Source organism: Hemicordylus capensis, chromosome 1, assembly GCF_027244095.1.
Source record: "Hemicordylus capensis ecotype Gifberg chromosome 1, rHemCap1.1.pri, whole genome shotgun sequence".
NCBI lineage: Eukaryota > Metazoa > Chordata > Lepidosauria > Squamata > Cordylidae > Hemicordylus > Hemicordylus capensis.
Genome location: NC_069657.1, coordinates 127,107,935 through 127,130,849, shown reverse-complemented (window position 1 = coordinate 127,130,849; position 22,915 = coordinate 127,107,935). Strand labels below are relative to the sequence as shown.

The 22,915-nt window shown below is 46.0% G+C and overlaps 1 protein-coding gene across 2 annotated transcripts in view; it reads left to right on the top strand.

Annotated features, from left to right (window-relative positions):
* Window positions 1-22,915, top strand: part of SLC22A18 (solute carrier family 22 member 18) — a 158,754-nt gene that overhangs the window by 35,236 nt on the left and 100,603 nt on the right. For both annotated transcript variants that reach the window (XM_053285223.1, XM_053285224.1), the window contains exons 3-5: window positions 984-1,081; window positions 2,970-3,115; window positions 8,478-8,610. In XM_053285223.1, the coding sequence (XP_053141198.1) occupies window positions 984-1,081; window positions 2,970-3,115; window positions 8,478-8,610 (377 nt within the window). The remainder of the gene's footprint in view (window positions 1-983; window positions 1,082-2,969; window positions 3,116-8,477; window positions 8,611-22,915) is intronic.

The following is a 22,915-nucleotide window of genomic DNA, read 5'->3' as shown; positions in this document are numbered from 1 at the left end:
TGATCTAATTTGGTTGACATAAACTCTGCATCCCACGGTCTAAAAGAGATATTCTAAAATAATTTATTTTTAACAGTACCTCCATGGTGGATCTTCCTCATCTTGCAGCAACTTCCTCAAAATGCATGCATGTGGACAAGCTAATAGGAAATGGTGATGAAAGCAAGGTCTGATTGTTTTCACTAGTTCAGGGGCGGCCAACCTGAGGCTCTCCAGCTGTTGCTGGACTACAACTCCCATAATCCCCAGCTGACATCAACAGCAGCTGAAGATGATGGGAGTTGTAGTCCAACAACAGCTGGAGAGGCTCAGGTTGGCCACTCCTGCACTAGCTGCTTGTAACCTCTTAGAGAAGTCATTATTATCAGGCTCCATATAGGCATATTACAGGGCAGGGATTCTCAGTGTTGAGTCCCCAGATATTGTTGGACTTCAGCTTCCATAATCCCCAACCCAAGGCTGCTGGGCTGGGGATTATAACAGTTGAAATCCAATAACATCTGGGGACCCAGCGTTGAGAATCCCTGTTATAGAGCATCGATCTTCAACTGGGTCATGACAGTTTAAGGTGAGTTGCCCCAGAGGCACCACCACCATTTTTTTCTTTTCTTTTAAGAGGAACGGGGTGAAAAAGGTGGCCATATATGCAAAAGATAAAACATGAATCTTGTGGGCTATGATTAGTGGATCCCAGTCTGAAAAGGCTGACTACAACGGTTGTAAGGTGCCATGCTTTATTTTGGCCTAAAGTCTGACTCATAACTCAGCTTACTCATCTTGGACACAGAAACATGAAATATTGTATCTTGGCTTCACTAAACTGATAGGATACAGTGTTAACTTCTTTGTCTCCCAAAAGTATTTGTTTTGTTTGTTTTTCAGATTTGTAGACCACCCCATACTTCCGTCTCTGAGAGGTTTACAACCTACAATATTTTACAATATAACATACATCCCCTATTCTTTATTTTCCCCTATTTTAGTATTTGGCAACAAGCCTGGGGTTGGATGCAGTCGGATTTGGCTACCTGCAAACTATCTTTGGTATTCTTCAGCTTCTGGGGGGCCCTATTTTTGGAAGGTAAATATAAAAGCCATTCTTGTGAATCCTGTGGAATGTCAGAATTGTATGGAATTAATAATACCTCTTCATATCTAGTTCAGGAGATTAATGTAAATAGCCACCTGGATTTCCTGTTCTGGCAACATGGAAATAAATGATTCCTTACTATGGTACTGTATAATATACTAACAAACTGGACCATGTACTCACTTTTTAAAACATTCTGATTGCTACTGGACATTGGACAATGCAAGAACCTTTAACAAGGCTGTGAAAATAATTGTTACCACAAGACAGGAAAGAGAATAAGGAAAGATGACAAGGGGGTGGGGAAGCAAGTTGAGAACAGGTAATTCCTAATTATTTTGGTTTTTTTAAGTAGATGTTGAATTTGGATACAATTGTACAGATTCTAATCCTGAAACTCACCTACCGCAGATGGAGAAGAACCAGTGCCCCTTATAAAAGGAATTCCCAGATGTTGTTGACTACAACTCCCATCATCCCCAGCTGCAATAGTCTTTGGCTGAGGATGACAGGAGTTGAAGTCAACAACATCTGGGAAGGCCTGTTAGAGGAATCATTGATGAGAAGCATGATTGTGATGTCAGATTAGGAGCATTTTCATTCAAGCACCTTTGGCTCTGACAGAAGAACAGAAAAAAGGGAAGCAGGCAAGATTGTGTTTAGTATGGGCATTGGAGATCAGATGGGAAGTCACAGATACCGCATTCCAGTCCCAACTGGTAAACCTCTTGTGAAGCCATGTCTCCCATGTCCTTAGAGTCACACCCTTCTGTTTATACACAATGGGGTTGTATTTATATGGTGCTTGAAATGGGAGAACTGTGTAAGCATATTTTGAGTGCACAACACATGCAAGGTGCATACTGGACCCTCAGCCATTGGCACTGGAGGTTAAAGCAGAGGTTCTCTCATGCCAACCTTATTTTGGGGACAGTTGTCTTTTTATAATAAGCATAGGAGGAAGTATGGAGGACTGTTGAGGAAGTAGAGATGCATGATAATTGGTTGATTTTACCCCCTTCCACCAGAACCACAATTTCACCAGCCTCATCAGTTAGTACTTGTGTGGCTTTTTTCTTCTTGCTGTTGAATGATATTGCTTATGCAAAATGCTATTAATAATAATGAAGGGCATGATCCAGCCAGAGAAGCCCTATTGATTTTAATGTGTCTAAGCACATACTTGGTTATTTCGTTGAATTAAATGGAATAATTAAGTTTATGCTTAATGCCACATACGAGTACTTGACATTGTCACTTTGTGTGGGATGTAAAATGCTTAACATCAGATGGATCATGCTAACATAATCAACATTTGAAATCTAGCACACACGCACACACATACACACATACACACTCAGTTATGCAGAAAACAAGATGAAAGTAACTAATTTATTGTATTTTGTCCTTGATTTAAACAGAAGCAGTTTTAACTCCAAGGAAAAAATAGTTGTTACTCCAATACCAAGGGAGTACAGTAGTCATTTGTCTGCCATGGCAGATCACCTCCTGAAATTAAGAAACAGATATGCCATTGCAATGCAGTGGATCATAAAGAGAACTTTCTAACACAGTCTGTCTTGGGATTGTATAGTTCCACTCACCAGTAACTTGTTTTGTTTACATGTGGGTATTTCAGAAGGCAAAAAATTGAAGGCCTTGGCCTCTTCTGACCCAGATGGAATTAAATTTTTGAAAGAGAGCCTCATCTGGCAACTTAGAATTCCACTTAATATTTCCTAAAGGAGTTGTGATCACATGCATTTGAAGCATTCCTCATCACCTGCCCTTTATTGGTGTGACAGGAGCCCTTTGGTTCTGCTTTTATTGGTGCACAACCTGTTCAATTTCTGAATATTTTGCACCATTTCTATGACAGGTTTGCTGACCACTTTGGAGCCAGGGCTGCCTTGACTCTCTCCTATGCAGCTGGAACTTTGTACTTTCTTCTCTTGTCTGTATCTACCAGTGTCCCACTGCTCTTTCTGTCCAGGATTCCATGCATCTTCATGCATGGGCTACCAGGTAATGTTGCTGTTAAACTCTCAGTGTCAGGGGTGTATCTAGGGTAGGGCAGGCAGGGCACGTGCCCCGGGCGCCACTTGAAGGGGGGCGCCGTTTTTTTAAAATTAAAATTTTTTTTAAATGGCCGCCAAAAATAAAATGGCCACTGCACATGCTCAAATGTCCTCTGTGAGGCCCTAGGCCATGCCAGGCCTCAGAGAGGCCATTTGAGCATGAGCGGTGGCCATTTTGTTTTCAGCAGCCATTTTTTAAAAACAATTTTAAAAAAAATGGCCACCGCACATGCTCAAATGGTCCCTGTGAGGCCCTAGAGGCCAGTGGAGGGAGGGGGAACCTTTACAGACTCCCCCCCACGGCCTTTAGGAAGCCCCCTGAAGGGGCTACAGGTAAGTATATATATATATGTCATTGTACACATACTTAGTTTGGCACTATGTACAGAGAATCAGGGCTTGTGAATACTGAGCTGAAGCTTATGAGCTAGGATTGTATTCATTTGCTCTTACTTTGCTTCTTGTGATAAGTGAGTTAAATGTGATGTCTTAATAATATGGCTATTAATGGTGAGTTTGTCTTTGAATCAGTGTGAAATCCTTAGTATTAAGGTCCACTGGGAGTTTCTTGCTTTCTTTCTCTCATTTTAACTGTCTTTCTGAAATACTAGAATATATTCCAAGCAGTGACACAGTTTACTCTGCATATCCTTTAATTATTTACAGAGTATCTGGGAAAAGTCAAATTCTCCATTGATTTTTAAAACGTATGTAATAGTGATGCTACAATGCATAGTAGAGAATTCGACAGGCACTTCTGTTTAGTTTTCCAAGTACACCTCTACATAGTATTTGGGTATTTCATGAGCCCCAGCCTACTGAAATTTGTAGTTTTCCAGCACTTTTTGGTCTGGCTACGTCCACTGCTAAATAGTTTTTGAAATATTAAAATATTAACGAGCTTGACTTGTATTTTTCAGCTGATATTGTGGTAAAGTTATCTGAAAGATAGGTGCCGGATGTTTGGACAGGGTGCGCAATTCCAATGCTTGCCCTGGGCACTATTTTCTCTAGATACTCCTCTGCTCAGTGTATGTTACACACATCACAAAACCAGACAGATATTACTCTCTAACTCCATAAAATCTACAGTTTAAAGATATAGCTTCGAACTGTATCTTAAAACCTTAACTGGATCTTACTGGATCTTAAAGCCTTAAAACCACACAACAAAAATAAACCATTGTAATAGCTACAGACACAGTATTTCCCATCACATTAATAATAAAGTTCCATATGTTGAGGAGCCTATACTGCCATAAGGGAACTACATTCCTGCACAATATGACTGCTCTGAGTTCAGCCAACAATATATTGTCAAACAGCAGAGCACACGTGGATGAAGGGGAAGGGAATTTTACTGATCCTCTCTGTCTCCACCAGTGCTCTTTGCCATCCAGAAATATATTTCTGAGGGCTGAGCAGCTCTCAGGGACATATTTCCAGATGACAAAGAGCACTAATGAAGACAGAAGGAATCAACAAAAATTGCTCCGCTCTTGCCCCATCCGTGCTCTGGTACTCAACAAGATGGCTGAGCTCAAAGCCACACTCAGAACACCTCAGAAACAACAGAACCCTGTACGCCATGGGTTAGCAACCCATGGGGGTGGTTGGCACCGTATGTGCACTACACCACCACTCTCTCTGGGCCACCCCAGCACCCCCCAAGTGCACTTATGGGGCTGCTGAAAGCTCCATTATACCTTATGAGGAAAAACCTTAAAGACGCGTAAACTTCAACAATTCACCAAAAACCAGCCCTCTGCCCAAATCCTTTGAAAAAATTCAAGTAGCTTCCTTGCCCCTACCTGGCACTAGCACCAACCCCACACTTCTCTAGGCCACCCCTTTCCCCCTGACATAAAGCGATACACCCTCCATTATACCTAATGGGGGGAAACCTTAAAGATGCGTAAACTTCAACAATTCACCAAAAATCAGCCCTCTGCCCAATCACTCTGCAATTGGGGTGGTAGCCTCCACCCATTAGGCACTACCACCCCACCCCACTCTTTTGGCCCAGATCCCACGTTATGCCCCCAATCTGCCCCAAAGACACTAAAGCTTCAAAAATTCACCAAAAATCAGCCCTTTGGCCAATCCCTCTGCAATTTGGGTGGTAGCTTCCACCCATTAGGTACTACCACCCCACCCCACTCTTTCAGCCCCAGGACCCATTTTTTAAATCTGAATCAATTCAGATCCGGATTAATTCGGATCCGAATAGAATCAGGGGTGATTTGGAATGGACAGATTTGGATACAAACGAATCGGAGGTGTTTCTATTCGGATCCGAATTGAAACACCGAAAATCCAAATTTCACACCCCTATCCAACACCCTTGCTCTACCCAGGCGGAAACTGCACAGGTGATGGGGCTGCTGCTCTCCCCTTCTTGGTGCCTGTGGGGGGTGGGAGGGAGTGTTGCTGCTGTAGCTGCTGCTGCTGGGAGCCAGTTCAAAGGGAATCGGGCTAGAGATGCGCTCAGCAGAGGTGCTGAGGGAGCAGCCCCAGAATAAAGTCCCTGCCCCGCTCAGAATCCAGGGAAAGGCAGGGTAGGGAGCAGCAGCAGTCTTGCCAATGCTCTCCTCCGTCCCAAGCAGACGGCAGCTGCTCTGGGTGGGTCCAACAATGTCTCCAACAGTCAGGGAGCCATGGGATGGCCGGCCGACCTTCCTGGAGGCAAGGGAGCCCCTTCTTGAAGCACAACGGGCCCACCGCACATCCCACCTCCAGAGACTCCCAGAGGTTCGGCCCACTGTCGCACTCACTTCCAGGCTGGGCCATGGCAGTGGCAACAGAACTGGCCACTGTTAACCAGGGCCATTCTGCGGCACCCCACTGGAGGATGGGGCTCTCCTTCCTGGGCATGCTGCTGCCCCCACACCTCGCGCTGCGCTAGAGGGAGCCCTTCGCACCCTGTGAGGGGATGTTGAAATGCGCTCCATACAGGGCGTGTGTGGGGCCCTCGAACATGCGGGGCTGTAGCATATGGCCTGTGGATGGGGTGGGTGGAGGGATGTTCAGCATCAGCATCACCCACCCGCCGCTGAGCCAAACTGCTGATCTTTGCAAGTATTCTAGCCACCATGTGTGCGGGGGGGGCGGGGCTGGAACAGGAGTGACCGCTAGACTGACAGACTGTCCACGCAAGGGTCACGGAGGCCGATGGTCAGCCTGCTCTGCCCGCCACTGCCCCGGCGGGGGGGGGGGGGGGGAACGGTGCGCACATGGTGACTGGGATAACTTTGAACTGCTGATATCTGGTTTTGTGGGGGAGGTTTGCCCAAAAGCAGCTGTGAGGAGTACAAGTTGAATTGGGGCCACAGTGTGAGGGAGGGGCATCTAACCTTTTTTCTCATACCATGGCCTCAATTCAGTCTCTCCCGCATTACTACTAGCTGCAGAGGCAAAAACATGTGAGCACACAAAAGTGGGTTTTGCCTCCACTTAGGAAGAGGCCGTTTAAGTCAGAGCTATGGCCGAGGGAGGAAAGGGTTAGACTCCGCTTCCCTTCTCCCATACCACAGCCAAGATCACATCTTGTTTGGCCCTTAGAAGCTTGCTTAATTCTACTCCTTCTAAAATAAAGGATGGCAAGCCTGATAACACTGTTGGTATTTGTCCCCAGCGCTCTCCCCAAAAGCGTTGGTACGGAGCTGCAGCATAGCTCCTTGCAGCCCTGGTGACTAGTGGTGTGCATGGAACCATGCGGCGCGGTCCGGCACTGAGTGGGGGTCTACCTTTAAGGGCGGGGGGGTAGAACTTACCCCTCCCGCCGCTCTTCCCCCTCCGGCGCTGTGTTTTAAATTGAAGTTTTCGGGGCAGCAGCGTTCCTCCCTGCCGCCCCTCCCCCCGTCATTGCCCAGAAGAAGCAGTAATACAAGCACGCATGTGTGCGTTGCGGCGCGTGCGCGCCTGTCGCCGCCGTGCGCGCACGCCGCATACGTCACAGGCATGCTGCGTGTGATGTATGCGGCGTGTGCGTGCGTGCCGGCGACAGGCACACGCGCGCCTGCAACGCGCGCATGCATGCTTGTATTACTGCTTCTTCTAGGCAATGACGGGGGCAGGGGCGGCAGAGAGGAACGCTGCCGCCCCGAAAACTTCAATTTAAAACACAGCGCCGGAGGGGGAAGAGCAGCGGGAGGGGTAAGTTCTACCCCCCGCCCTTAAAGGTAGACCCCCCTCAGTGCCGGACCGGTCCGTTTCCAAACCGGTTCGGAGGCCTCCAACATGGCCTCCGAACCAGTTCATGCACATCCCTACTGGTGACCACACAAACGGCCAACGCACGTGCACATGGCACGCATGTGCACACGTGTTGGCCATTTGCGTGGCAACATTCACCGGGGCTGCAAGGAGGTACCCTGCTAACTGAGCAAAGAGACACTTTTTAAAGTGATGACCGTGATTCTCTTACATTTGGCCCTATTGATCCCTGGAACAGCATCCCCCCAGTGGGTGTTGCTGGTATCTACCTTATGTTTCTTTTTAGATTGTGAGGCCTTTCAGGACAGGGGGATCCATCTTATTTATGTATTATTCATTTTTATATGTAAACCACTTTGAGAACTTTGGTTGAAGAGCAGTATATAAATATCAGTAGTAGTAGTAGTAGTAGTAAAGGTTTATTCAGCAGCAAATCCATTTTCACTTCCTACTTTCCCTCCCTTTTCCTTTCTGACTCCTCTCCCACACTCTCTATAGGATCCCCCTTGGGACAAATGTTCAAACAAACAAACTGTGAAAGATTACTGGATAGGATACAACGCAGTCCTGTTGAACTAAGTGGGACAGATCAGTCATGATTAACTTGTCCCATTCATTTCAATGAGATTATTCATGAGTAACTTACTTCAGATGTCAGCTGTTAGAAACAAACAAGAAAAGATGTTAAAGCATGCAAAAAGCAAAGAAAATACAATAAATACCTGAGCTTGCTTCTCAACAGAAGTAGCAGCAATGCGGGAGGATTAAAAGAAGTCCTGGATGACTCCTTTCATTTTTACAAGGAATAAAAGTTGTGCTAACACATTTACCAATACTGACGGTTTGGAAGGATGAATGTTTGCTGTGCAGGATACCTAAAGAGTCTGTTTTGGGTTTTTTTAAGGTGGCCAAATGTGGTCAAATATGAATTCACTTACTTGAATTCAAGTCAGCAGGCCTAGCTATAGTCAACCATGGACTCTGAAGCAGTTAATGGAATAAAGCCCTGAATCACTAATTACCATATTTGCAAAGGGAAAACTATTTCTTTCCATACTATATTATTAAGTTGTTGTTTCTCATTACCTCTGCAGGTGCTCAGATGGTCATAACAGATCTGACTACTTCTGCCAAACGTGCTGATGCTTTAGGAAAGCTTGGACTTTGTTTTGGGATAGGAATAATCATTGGATCTTCCATGGGAGGTGCCCTAGCTACAAAATTTGGGTGAGTGGTCAAATTGTATTTCTCTGTCAGGTTTTTCTAATGCAGTCATGTTGCTGTGCTGACTTCCTAAGGGATATTTGGCTTACTGTAGCTGCTGGTAAATAATCACAGCTATAACTTGTTAGCCAAAGGTAAAGGAAATTAAAGTAATGGAATAATCTGGAACAGAGGCACGCTCAGAGGTGGGAAGATCAACATCTGAGGCAAGGCCATCTAGATAACAGCAGTTCAGAATGTGTGCTGAGTCAGAGAAGCAGTTGACAGAAGAGCTAGACTATTCCATAAGCAGAACCTGTGAAGGGAGCAAAGACCGTTTCCAGAATCTTCTCTTCAAAGAGAATGTTATATGGGGCACAGCAGGGACCCTATGTTAACTATTCCCTCCTGGAGTGGGTCCAATCCAGGTTCTTAAGAACATTATTTCTGACCCCAAAATGTATTTCTAATCCCTCTCTGAGACTGGAAGTGGGTGCTATTTCGATAGAGGCCAGAGCTTGGTATCTAATACTGATAAACTGGGCAAGAATAAATCTAATGCCCTCTGGTCTCCTTCCCTTGTTATTATTGGATAGGCACTGCTCGAGTTGGTGGGAGAACTGTGTTAGGAAATTCCGTACCTACGATCTTTCGCCTGAGGCAATCCTCTCTGTGGGATTGGTCAGGGCCAAATAACTTATTAAACAAAGGATCTGGGATATTGAGTTTCAGAATGACCTGTCGAGGACATCTAGGTCATTCCATATGCTCAGTGGTGGGATGAGAACGCGCCCAGTAGGTTATCTATATCTCCTCACCTTACCTAAACATAGATGGGCCTTCTCGAGGGCCCGTATGAATGCCCTCCCCTTGGAACTATTGGCTGGCAGATATAGCAAAATTCCAATTGAGCAGAGATATTGCCCCTGTAACTCTGAGGAGATCAAGTCAGTTGCACATGTGCTCCTGCGCTGTGTCTTTTATATAGGTCTTCGGTGAAGGTTAATTGACCCTGTTTTACATAACCTGCCAGGATGATCGGATGAATTCTATGTCAAATATTTGCTAATAGATGCGAACTTATCTATCACACACAGAGTTGTGAAATTCTGTTGTTCTGCAATACAGGTTCGACACACTCTGCTCGCTAACTGTTAGATCCAATGTACAGATATGTTATTAATATGGCTATGTATAATTTTACAGTTGTTTTAGATGTTTTGATATTGGTCAAAGACCATAATAAAGACTGACTAACTCTCTTCAAAGAGGATCAAAAACATTATAGGAGATTAGTCCCCGCAGGCACTCCTCTGGAAAGGCCCAAATACATTTTGAGATGCTGAGGCACTGGTCTTTTGTGTTCCTGGTCACATAATATGCAACTTGGTTTAAACAAGAACAAAAATTACTCTCTGGCTGGCAGCTTTTCTGTCACTCCAGAGCAAGAGTGGTAGTTTAAAAGGGTCCGCTTCAAGGAATCAAAGTCCAAGTAAAGCTGGATTCTGGTCATTCAGTTGAATCTGAGCCATGAAGAACAAAATTTGCTTTCTGCTGCCAAGTAGATCTTGCCATGATGTTTACAACTATCTTCAAAACTTTGATTGACTATGAGTTTCTTTATACAGTGCACTTTCTGACATGTAGGTTGATCACTGGACAAAACATGTGTAATATCTTTGCAAAATGCACAAAAGATTTTGCACAAAATCTATGCAAAATGAATGTCACATGATGCACAACACAGCAGCAAGGTTGCCAAGTGGGGCTGGCCCACTGGACTATATATCATCAGTACTGCTGAAGTTGTACTGGCTGCCAGCATGTTCCCAGACTCAACTCAAGGTGCTGGTTTGTTACTTTTAAAGCCCTAAATTGCTTATGCCATGAACAGGAGCAGAGCCAGACTGCCGGCGGCCTGTGTGCAGCGGCGGCCCTCTGGCCCCGCCCCCTCATCTAACATCAGTGCCTGGCTAGTATGGGTGTGCAGGGAACCGCCACACTGCGGTCCGGCACTGGGGTGGGGGGATCCCTTTAAGAGCGGCGGGAGGGTTTACTTACCCCTCCTGCCGCTTTCCAGCTTGGCGCTGTAAGTAGTAGTGTAATTAGGGCGGCAGGATCCCTCCCTGCTGCCCCTTCTCCGCTGCGGCTCTGCAAAGCTCGGCAAAGCTCCCAGTAATGCTTTGTGTGCGCGCACACGTGCAAAACATTATTGGGAGCTTTGCCGAGCCGCAGCGGGGAAGGGGCGGCAGGGAGGGATCCTGCCGCCCCAATTACACTACTACTTACAGCGTCAAGTGGGAAAGCAGCGGGAGGGGTAAGTAAACCCTCCCGCCGCTCTTAAAGCGACCCCCCCCCAATCCAGACCACCCAGATCCGGACCAGTCCGGAGGCCATTTCAATGGCCTCCAGACTGGTCAGGGCCCATCCCTACTGGCTAGCCATGCCCCCACATCTGACGTCAGACGTGGGGGCGTGGGCTCGCAGGCAAAGAGATTAGAGAGGAGGAAGATTTCAGTTTAAAAAATCCCAGCGGAGGGAAAGGGGCTATTTGGGAGGCTGTGCTAGCGGGTTACACCCATCTGCTTAATTATAACTACATTCCTGCCCAGTAAAAAGCACCACGCCGATCTTGTGTTCCCTTAGGGCATTCAAGCACACCAGCTTATTTGCGCTCTCTCCTTCGCTTTCTGCCTCGTGGTATTTGTTTTTTCTTGTTCACTGTTTAATGTCTCCCCCGTTATTTGTGTGTAATTATTTAAATGGGAGATCAATGGCAGCTTTATGCTAATGTTGCCTAACAAAGCGCACAGGGGCGGGGGAAGGAGACGGAGAAGGGAGAGGAGGGCAGCTTGGGAGGTGAATAGAAGGAGAAGTAGTAGCGGTGGGGGTGGGGGAGGCAGACGGAGGACGCTCGCAGGCAGACACAACACTCTCTAGTTCCTGCAAACACAAAGGGCTCTCTCCCGAGATCCTGCTCAGCCCGGGTAAAATACTCAGGGGCAATGCAGCCATTGTTTCCTCTGAGCAAGGAACAAGAGCAGCGAAGCGATGACAAAGCTCCTCCACTTCATCTGAAGCAGCCAGCAATTGTGCAGGAAGGAAGCTGCTACTACAGCAAGCAGCCTTTGAGGGAGAGTCACGCCCCCGCATCTGACATCAGACACAGGGGGCGTGTCTGGGGCTGCACTCGCGGCTCCTGATTGGTAGGCGGCCTGTGTTCTTTGAACGCTTTCGCCCAATGGTGGCTCCGCCCCTGGCCATGAAGTACCTAAAAGACTGTCTCTCCCCATATGAACCTGCCCGCTTTCTAAAGACATTGGAGATGCTCTCCTGCATATTCTGCCACCTTCTGAAATATGGCTGGTGGGCATGTGGGAGAGAGCTTGCTTGGCATCCGCACTTTAGATGTGGTACTCTCTATCCCAGGAATTATATCGTCCCCCTCACCCCACAATAAGTTCTGCCGCTGACTGGAGACATATTCCAGTGACTGCTTTTAATCTGGTCTGATGGCCACAGGTTCTAATATTCTGCTCTTCTGTTTTTTATCTTGCTCCCCCTGTTCTTATTATGATTTATACTATGGCAGATTGTTTTATGATGTTTGTTATGTTTTAAGGGTCTTTTAAATTGCTTTAAGCCACTTTGAGTGGAAAAGTGGGACCATCAGATCAATATTTGTTTCCTCGTGATAAATAATAGGAATCTGAAAGGTGGTGTGTTGTAGCCTTTTCCACCTCAGGGAAGCCTCGCTGTATATCAGATTCAGAATTCACTCAGAAGAAAAATAACACTTGTGCTGCCACTGAGCATCGCAAGGGACATGCATCTTCTGGAAAGGAGATTAATCTTGGTGTCCAAAGAAGTAACCTGAGAAGTGGTCCTAGAGGTACCACATCACGCTGGCTCATAATTACAGGTATAAGAGGCATACAGGCATACAATCATAATCTGTTGAAATTTAACTGAAGCCTTCCCATTGTCTTGAGTGAATTACAGATTTGCCCTACACAGAGGAATTAATGCCGCTAAACAATACTTTTGTTTTTCCATTTGCCAGGCAATATGGATTCACTCTTAAACTTGGCGCTTCTTGTCTCCTATTCATATACCTAATCTACAATCCTGCGCACTTGTGGATTATTTAAATCCCACCCTATATACTTGGGAGTGAATTAGTGGAACTTATTTCAAAGTAAACATGCCTCTGTGTCAGCCGCAGAGTGAGGCTGGCAGTGGCCCTTGTTCGACCGCTGCTGTGGCCCCTGGCCATGCCCCTGTGTCTGATGTCAGACTCAGGGGCCCAGCTAGCCATGCCCCCACATCTGACGTCAGACACTGGGGCATGGTCTCCCTCCCAAAGGGGGCCATGCAGCCCCGTTTGGAAGGCAGATTGACCCATGCTGCGTTGGGCAGCACAGGCTGCAGTGACTCTAGCTGCCTTTAAAGGCAGGGAGAGTCTCTCCAGCCTGTGCTGCCAATGCAGAGCGGGCCGATTTTGTCCCCAAATGGGGCCGGACGGACCTGTTTGGGAGTGAAATAACGCTTCCCACGTCTGACGTCAGACACGGGGGTCGTGTCAGGGCCACGAAGCACAGCCCCTGATTGGCGGCAGCCCAGGTTCTTTGAACCCATTCGCCTAATGGTGGCTCTGCCCCTGATCTGTGTTTGATGGTGAGGAACTGGAGCTTGATGGTAGTAGAGCACATGCTTTGTTTGTATAAAGTCCCTGACACTCCAGGTAGGGCTGGAAAGACCCATCTGAAGAGCTGCTGCAGGTCAGTGCAGACAATGCTGAGCTAGATGGACCAATGATCTGACTCAGTCTAAGGCAGCTTCATATATATAAGCTCAGACTGTTACATAGGAAGCTGCCTATGTAGTCAGACCATTGGTCCATCTAGCCCAGTATTGTCTTCACAGACTGGCAGCGGCCTCTCCAAGGTTGCAGGCAGGAATCTCTCTCAGCCCTATCTTAGAGAAGCCAGGGAAGGAACTTGGAACCTAGATGCTGTTCCCATTGCGGCTCCATCCCCTAAGGGGAATATCTTACAGTACTCACACATCAAGTCTGAGTTACTGAGTTACTAACTTAGATTTATGCAAATCAGAGGGCTGCTTCATTCACTATAGATATTAGTTTATAGCAGGCACCCAGAGTGACCCCATTGTATATGAGATGGTTTCATGAGTTTAATTTATCAGAAAACAAACACATATCGCAATGTACGTTCATTGTGCATTGTAACCTGTAGCATGATGCCACCCTGGATATATTATTTGTAATTGGTATAACACTATACTAATATACTATATAATATAACATAAAATTTATAAAAATCGTATCTTAGTTTGAAAGCATACAAACTGAAAACTGTTGCATATGAAGAGTTTCACTGTGGAATATAGCTTTTGGAGTTAGTCTCTGGCTGTTGGTTAAATATATAGCATTTGTCCACTAGATGGTATTGTTTTGCTGCCAATATTTTTTTCCATTTTCCAGTTCTGGGGTTTTCATTTAGATTTGATATTTCTACATAGTCTTGATCTCAAAAGATGTTTGTGCATAATCAAGTTATATCTATGTCACAAAACCTATATCATTACCAGTTTCACTATAATGAGGTCTCCCAAATTAAACTGTAGTTTGCTAAGAGTACTGAGAATTCTGTATTGGAGAACCCATCCCCTTCACAGAACTACTGTTCCAAGGACCACTGGAGAGGTGGAATGGCTGTTAAATTAGTTTAAATCTGTAGTGTTGATAAGTCTGTAGTGCCCTTAGATTTTGGCATTAATGTATTGCTCATTTGTTACACATGGCCACACACCTTCTGAGGCTTCACACTGGAGCAGGGACATCAGATTTTCTGAGCACTGGGTGTGCTGTATTGTCTACTTGTCAAAATGAAATACTTCTCCCCATTAAGTGCATCCGTTGCTTTTGTGATTGCAATATATAATAGGATTGTGCAAACATCACAGGCACCTCTTGGATATTATCTATGACAACTTTCCGGAAAGGTCTCAGACCGAAAGGTGGTATACAAATAACTCAAATATATAAATACAAATAATAACAATTGACAAACAATAAAATTCCTGCCCGCTATGTCTGTGCCACTTTGACATTCTAAATATTTAGGTATATTTAAGCATGTGTCTTGTGATAAAGAATGCATCCTTTGTGCGATCTTGATACTACATTAGTGTTCCAGCCTGTATTTTAGGAAGAAATGGCAAAGACAACTAAATACCATCACTGCCCTGCTATTTCTCGAGTATTTCGTGGTGTTTTTCTTTTTCTTTTAATATTATTATTTGAAATATATGTGCTCCTCTCCTGCTCTGTGCTGGAAATATACCGTACTTCAATCAAGTTAAAGAGGGGAACAAACTGCAGCACTGCTACCCCTGCCCCCCCACACACACAGCAAAGCTACCCCCCCCTTCCACACCTGTTATGTGGTGATGGTAAATTATTAATCATGATGATGATGATGATGCTTTTTCAATGAAAAAGGTTCTCAGGGCGATTTACATACAAAGGAATAAGATGGTTCCCTGCCTCAAAAGGGCTCGCAAACTTAAAAGAAACACAAGGGAGATGTCAGCAATAACCTCTAGAGAGAGATGTGGTGCTGGGATTGAATAGACACAGTTGCTCACCCTCTGCTAAATATGAGGCAGCCAGGGGCATAGCTAGGGAAGAGGGGGCCCGTGTTCATCCCTCTCTCTGGCGGCCCCCCAGAGAGAGGGAGATAATGAAGAAAATAGGGAGGGGTGGAGCTGGAGGGCCCTCAGGAGCTGGGGGCCCGTGTTCTTTGAACCTTTTCGCTCTGTTATAGCTATGCCCCTGGAGGCAGTTGCCTTTTTAAAGGTACCTCTTTACCCAATTAGTAGGCAATGTGCTATCGACACTTGCTAAGTTCTGCTCCTGTTTGGGCTATTGGCAGGCACTGCTTTGTAGGAATATCATGCTAAGAATAAGAGGTGCTTGGATCTTGAGCACATGTAAATATAGAGCTTTTGGATCTTGTGTGAGACAGAGCCACCTCACAAGGCACAGGTAGTTGCTGGAAGTGGCACTCGCGGGCACCTCTTGTCGCCTCATGGGTCTGCGTGCTGAAAAGGCCAAGTGGGATCCGGCTCTGTGAACTATCAGCCCTCCTCCAGTTGTTGCAAGGCAGGACTCCTTGCTCCCATGTGCACAGTCTACCCAAGTCCCCTCCATGCTGTCCTTTCACACAATCTTCTTCATTCCTCCATGTCCCCCCACCCCCACCCCACACATGCCAACTTAGAACTAATCAGGGGAGGTAGGACCATTTAGAAACCCTGCCCAATAAGCTGAAGTAAGATATATATTTCACAGTAAAATATTAAAACAAATTAAAATTACCCCACACCGGCCCGCAATTCAGGCTCATCTCCCTGTATGCAGGATATGTGGAACTGTTTATTTTGCCTACCTGGGCAACATACCTGTATGATGACATATCACCTTCGCTGGACACCTCTTTAAGGTAAGTCCAGTCACCACACATTTTCATCCACTTGGCTTTAAAAGGCCCCTTCATTGCATCATCCACTAGCCTGATTGGATTGCTGCTGTGTAGAAAGGTTAGATTTTTTTTTAACGTGATGCTGTTCAGTCCTTTATTAGCCACCTAATGGCGCAGCAGGGAAATGACTTGACTAGCAAGCCAGAGGTTGCTGGTTCAAATCCCAGCTGATATGTTTCTCAGACTATGGGAAACACCTATATTGGGCAGCAGCGATATAGGAAGATGCTGAGAGGCATCATAAGAGCAGCACTGCTGGATCAAATTCCATCTAGTCCAGTATCCTGTTCCACACAGTGGCCCACCAGATGCCTCTGGGGAGCCCTCAGGCAAGAGGTATGTGCATGCCCTCTCTCCTGCTGTTGCTCCCCTGCAACTGGTATTGAGAAGCATCGTGCCTATGAGGCTGGAGATGGCCCACAGCCACCAGACTAGTAGCCACTGATAGACTTGTCCACCATGAATCTGTCTAAGCCCCCTTTAAAGCCGTCCAAGCTGGTGGCCATCACCACATCCCATGGCAAATAATTCCACAGATTAATTATGCACTGTCAAAAAGTACTTCCTCTTGTTGGTCCTAAATTTCCCAACCTTCAGTTTCATGGGGTGATTCCTGATTCTAGCGTTGTGAGAGAGGGAGAAAAATTTCTCTCTGTCCACCATCTCCATGCATAATTGTATACACTTCAATCATGTCTTCCCTTAGTCGCCTCTTTTCCAAGGTAGAGCCCCAGATGCTTTAGCCTAGCCTCATAAGGAAGGTGCTCCAGGCCCCTGATCATTTTGGTTGACCTCTTCTGCACCTTTTCCAGTTCTACAATATCCTTCTTAAGATACGGTGACCAAAGCTGTACACAGTACTCCAGATGTGGCCGCACAATAGATTTGCTTAAGGGCATTAAAATATTAGCACCTTTTCCACAGCTGCACAAACTGAGATGACACTTTCAATGAGCTGTCCACCACGACCCCAAGACCCCTCTCCTGGTCAGTCACCGACAGGTCAGATCCCATCAGCGTATTTGTGAAGTTGGTGGTTTTTGTCCCAATGTGCATCACTTTACACTTGCTTACATTAAACCACATTTGCCATTTTGGCCACTTCGCTGGTCACTCCAACTTCTAGATCGTTTATGAACAAGTTAAAGAGCACTGGTCCCAGTACCAATCCCTGGGGGACCCCACTTCCTACCTACCTCCATTGTGAAAACTGTCCATCACACTGCGCGGGAGATGGCAATGGTAAACCCCTCCTGTATTTTACCAAAGACAACCGCAAGGCTCTGTGGTTACCAGGAGTCAACATCGACTCAATGGCACACTTTACCTTTATTCAGTCCTTTGCTTTAATATGCACTAGATGGTGCTAATGTGTTGAAAAGGTTAGAGGACCATTTTAGCTTGCAGTCACAATCTGTAATTCTGAAACTTAGTTTTGTAATTTTTAAAAAAATATGCATATTTTATATAAAATACATAACAGCATCAAGGAACATGGCATTTTACATAGTAACCTGAGCAAAAAGATGTGCTGATATGCAGTTATACATACTTGGGCTTTGTTTCAGACTTCTGTTAGAGATGAAATGATTAAATCAAAGACTTTAATGCAGGAACCAGGCTTTGATCTAGGCTTGAAGGAAGAGACAGAGAGGTGACAGCACATAGGTGTTCAGAGTTGGGGGAAACAGGAGACTTTGGGGTGGATGAGGCTAGTAAAGTTAGAAGAGCAAAGGTCATGGACACTTCTGTAAATCCATGAAACAGCCATAGCTCAGGAGGATAATATGGGCTGGTTCCGATGATACAGCCTCTGGCACACGTGACTATGAAGGGGATGCGTGTGAGTGCACTGTGCACCCATCAGGACGTCCACTGTGGAGGTTCTGACACCTTATCAGCATGCCCCTTTATGATGGGGGTGATGTTCACTTGAATCACTCTAAGATGCTCTTTTAAACAAGTGTTTAGAATTCATGTATAGGAGCCGTTCGGATGAATATCTCCCCTCGTGATAAAGGGATGTGCCAGAAGGACGTTGGGATGTCTATACTTCCAGTAGTCCCCTTCATAATCGTGGATCCTGGCTGTATCATGTGAACTGGCCTATATATGTAGCTTTCATGCCATGGGCTACACAGCAGCTACCGTGCAGATACTGGTTTAATGTCCTAGATGGGGAAGAAAGTGTGGTTTGCACAGACAAAAGCTTGCCATATTTGGATGCAATGGTTTGTTGCAAACCATGGACAGAAGCATCTGTTTATTCCCCTTTGACAGGGAAGAGGAGAGTTCCCCTGCTAACTTAGTTGCCCTGCTAACTGAGCAAGGAAGCACCTTTTTAAAAAAGTGGTGATTCTCTTTATTGAGCAGAGGGAGCCCTCCAGTGGCTCTCGCTGGTGACTATCTTGTGTTACTTTTTAGATTGTGAGCCCTTTAGGGACAGGGATCTATCTTTATTTATTTTTATTTCTTTATGTAAACTGCTTTGGGAACTTTTGTTGAAAAGCGATATATAAATATTCGGTATTGGTGTCGAGGGGCAGGGAGTGTGCATATCTGAAGCTTGCTGCAGCTCATGTGTATAAAAAACCATATATCTGAGCTGAGCCAATACGAAGAAAATACAATATACCACCTGTCCTAAAAACAAATTGTCCTGAGGAGAAGTTTACATATGAGTTTGAATGCATTTAAGTTGGCATTTGTGTTTTCACAACGGCCTCTTTATCTGTGATGCTGTTCATCATCACAAAGATAACTAGCCACACTTTGTCTCCTGACCTCCTTGTCCTACTGGGGAAGATCTCTGAAGGTCTCAGAGCATAGTCTGAGTGCCTGTGCTGCAGCTACCTTGCTAAAGCTAAGCAGATCTGTCAATGCAGACTGCCTGGGAATCAGGCAGTGAGTACACATGACAGTCTTTAACATGCAGATGGTCCCATTCATGTTACTGGGAGATGAAGAAGATTCACACATGTGAAAGATGGAAAGCAGGAGGTCCTTGCCATCAGGAGTTGTTCCTGTGCCTGAGAGAAATGATTGAATCATGGTGACAGCATGTCCTCCTCTCAACGTTTTCCAAAGAGTTACAAGAAGGCCTGATTTGTATTTATAGTTGCACAATTTCCTGTAAAGTCCCACCAGCTTTCTGTTTTTTTAAATAAGAAATGTATTCACCCTTTGCTGTTCTGAAACGATTTTTCTCTTGGCTTGCTGTGATGCCATAGGAAAAGAATGTCGCTGGAGTTTCCTGCCCACTCTGCATTTTTTATTCCAAGATCCGGCTGTTTACGCTATTCATTCCATAGTTGTTGTGTTGCCATACTTGTGTTTTAATTGTGGAAGATGAAAAGGGATTCCTTAGTTTGGTTCCTTATCTGTTATAAGATCCGGCTGTTTACGCTATTCATTCCATAGTTGTTGTGTTGCCATACTTGTGTTTTAATTGTGGAAGATGAAAAGGGATTCCTTAGTTTGGTTCCTTATCTGTTATAAGTTCTGTGACTATTAGTGCATTTTAGGAGCAGTTTGCACAGAGGTTTCTTGATTTCCTAAGAAGGCACTTAGTTCTACAGAAAGCAATACCAGAAGGGGGGAAAGAATTGTGTGGCAGGATGTTTCATGCTGCAATGTGATTGCCTGTACTGCTTCAGTTGTAGAGTCCATGGACAACCTCATTTCCCATTGTCTGAGTAGGTAGTACCTGGTTGTGTCTGTTCATCTTTCTGTTGCATGTGACTGCATCTGTTCTTAGATATCTGGATGGCCACCGTGGGAAACAGGATGCTGGACTAGACAGGCCTTTTGTGTGATCCAGCAAGGCTCTCATGGTCTTACAGAAGAATAAGCATTGACTGTGTATAAGGATGTTGTGTGGTTTATATCAAAAATATTTGGATGGGTGGATGCAATTGTGCAAATTCAGTTCTGTTTTAGACAAAAAAGAATGAAAATGTTCTCAACATTCAGACTAAGCACACATTTATGGGAAATGTGTGAAGATGCATATTAGCACAACAAAGGTCACAGGAAGTAAAATGCAAAACAGCAAGCAGTCAGTCAGTTAACTTATTTGTGTAGCCAATGGCTATTCCAACAAGTACTGGAGGACCTCATTACTTGCACATCCGGCAACTGTGGTTTTGCATATCTGTGGTCGGGTAATTGGCACCTCGCCTTGGTATATATGAGCAAAACGGCGGGGGAGGGTTAAGTCCACATATCCGTGGATCAGGGTGGTCGGAAATGACATCCAAGGTCATTTTTAGCACTGGAGCCATTTTGTGGCTCATTTTCAAAGAAAAAATGCTTTAAAATAGTGATTTTCCACCAAAAAATGGTGCAGTGGAGACTTTGTGGGGGCATTGCAGGAATACTGGGGACCCGCAGAGTATAGTAGGGCACTTTATTTGGATGTCTTGGTGGGGTTATGTCCATTTTTGCCATTTCCCTGCCCTTCAAAACCTTTGTACAGTATTCCCGGTTTTGGTATCCACGGTACTAGCTGAGAATTGAACCCTTGTGAATACTGATGTCCTCCTGTATACCAGAGCAACCCAGAGATAGAGATTTAACAACATAAAATTATAACTAACTGTCATTAAAAAGAAAGCCATAATAAAATTCTCCACAATTGAGTTAAAGAATGCATATGCATAACTTTTTTGTTGATTTTTTAAAATAATTATCTTTATAATATAATTTTGTTACGTATGGCTTGGTTCTGTGGGTAGTCCCAGGAATGCTGTGTGTCACACACCGGCTCAATCAGCATCATACTAGTTTCACTGCAAACACAATACAAAACAGTTGTGGGCTGGTTCAGACAATGAGGTGGTTCCTATGATCAGTGGGAGCCGCCTGGAGTGGGTTAGCGGGGAGAGCGGGCTTAGTCTACTCTCCCCGCAGACAACCCAGCAGTCTGCTCCGGGTGGCTGAACCGGCAGCCCACATGACTGCTGGCTCCGTTACAGAGCCGGCAGCTGCTGGGGGGAGAGGGGGCCAATCGGCCCCCGGAAGCTCCAGGATGCCCTGCACAAGCGCGCAGGACATGCTGGAGAGACCCCCGAGCCAGGAGGCTGCTTTTGAGCCTCCCGATCAGGGGTCTAATCCTGAGTTGCTGCACTGTGGAGCCGTGCCGCGGCAACTCACGACTGCAAAAAATGGGTTTGCGGAGCACTCACTCCACAAACCTGGTTTAAGCACCAGGATACTTAAGCAGGTAACCCATTTAAGAACCACCAGGCTTGCAGCCGAGCCCAGTGGATCTTACGATGGTAGGAAATCGGGCTAGCAGAGGCTAGCCCGATTTTCTACCATCATGTGAATAGCCTCAATATATCTGTGGCTCGTCCACCTCTTTCACCTGCCACCACTTAATTGCCCTGGAATTAATTATCTGTGGGCTGCTTTGGATGTTATTTCTGTGGCCTCTCCACATCACATGGGAGAGGGTTGTGAGTATGCTGAGGAGTAGTTTGGCTGAACCAGTGCAGCGGTGACAGTGAGAGCCAGACCAGCTAGTGAAGCTGGATGCCTCCCGCCTGCTACAGCAAGCAGTGGCACTGGCTGGAAGACATGTGATGCCAAAGAGTGAGTGAGGAGAAGGGTAGTATCAACACTGGGTTCTGGCCCAGGAGGAGGGTGGTGAGTTTGGTGGTGGGGCCAGTGAGGTGGGGGGCAAGGCCAATAAGGAGAGGTGAGGGAGTATCAGCAGGTGGGAGGCGGGGCAGGGCCCCACACTTGTTGCCTTATGGTGCACTCACCACCTGAGACAATTGCCTCACATGGTTTCATGGAGGAGCCACCCCTGACCCTACACAGGTGTCCATGCAACAACAGGACAGCACACTAGGTGCAGGAGATAAATGGGTGCACCCACATGATACAGAGGGCCTGTGGATTTATCATTCAAGCCAGCCCATAGATTATTAATTGAATTGGGATGAAATATCTAGTTCCTTATGGAAGGCAATTCTATCTCCATGTGTCTTTCCTGTAATTCAGCTGTAAAGCACCAAACTGTTGGAGAATTTCCATGCAATTTATTCTTTCCCTGTCACGTTGGTGGAATGGAAACTCTGTGGGTGTTTAAAGGGGTAAAGAAAGATTGGACTGTAGTTGGAATAGGGCAAAGGGCAAGAGAGCTCTGCTCTATTTCTAGACAATTTGCCCATTCTGGCTTGAGAAGTCAGAAATGCTGGTATTTCTCATCTGGAATGATGATCCTGATTAGCCAAGCAGTTTGCCTTGGTGACACAGAGAACACAAAAAGCCTCTGTTGTCCCTGACAAGGCATTTCAGAGGGTGAGGTTCCCATGGCCAATGGCCAATCTGTCCAGTACTGGAATCTCAACAGGCTACTGCCACATGTGCAAGACTGCTCCCTTGTCTGGATCAACTAATCCAGAAAGGTGACTACACCCTGGTCTCTAATGACAATCATCACCAGCACAACCCCCCCCCCCCGTACGCTAAGGAAGAGCTTCACACGACATGTGTGAAGCGCCTGACGGGGTTCTGCAGGGAGAGCGGTCTTAGCCCGCTCTCCCCGCAGACGAGCAGCTGCTCGTAGCAGGGCGGCCAGATTGGCCACCCACATGGCTGCCAGCTCCGTCACGGAGCCAGCGGGGGCCGTGGGGATCGGGGGCTGTGCAGCCCCTGGAAGTTCCAGGATGCCCTGCGCAAGTTGCTGCGTGCTGTGGCGACACATGAGCAAAAAACCAAGGTTAACGGAGCAATCGGTCCGTTAACCTCGT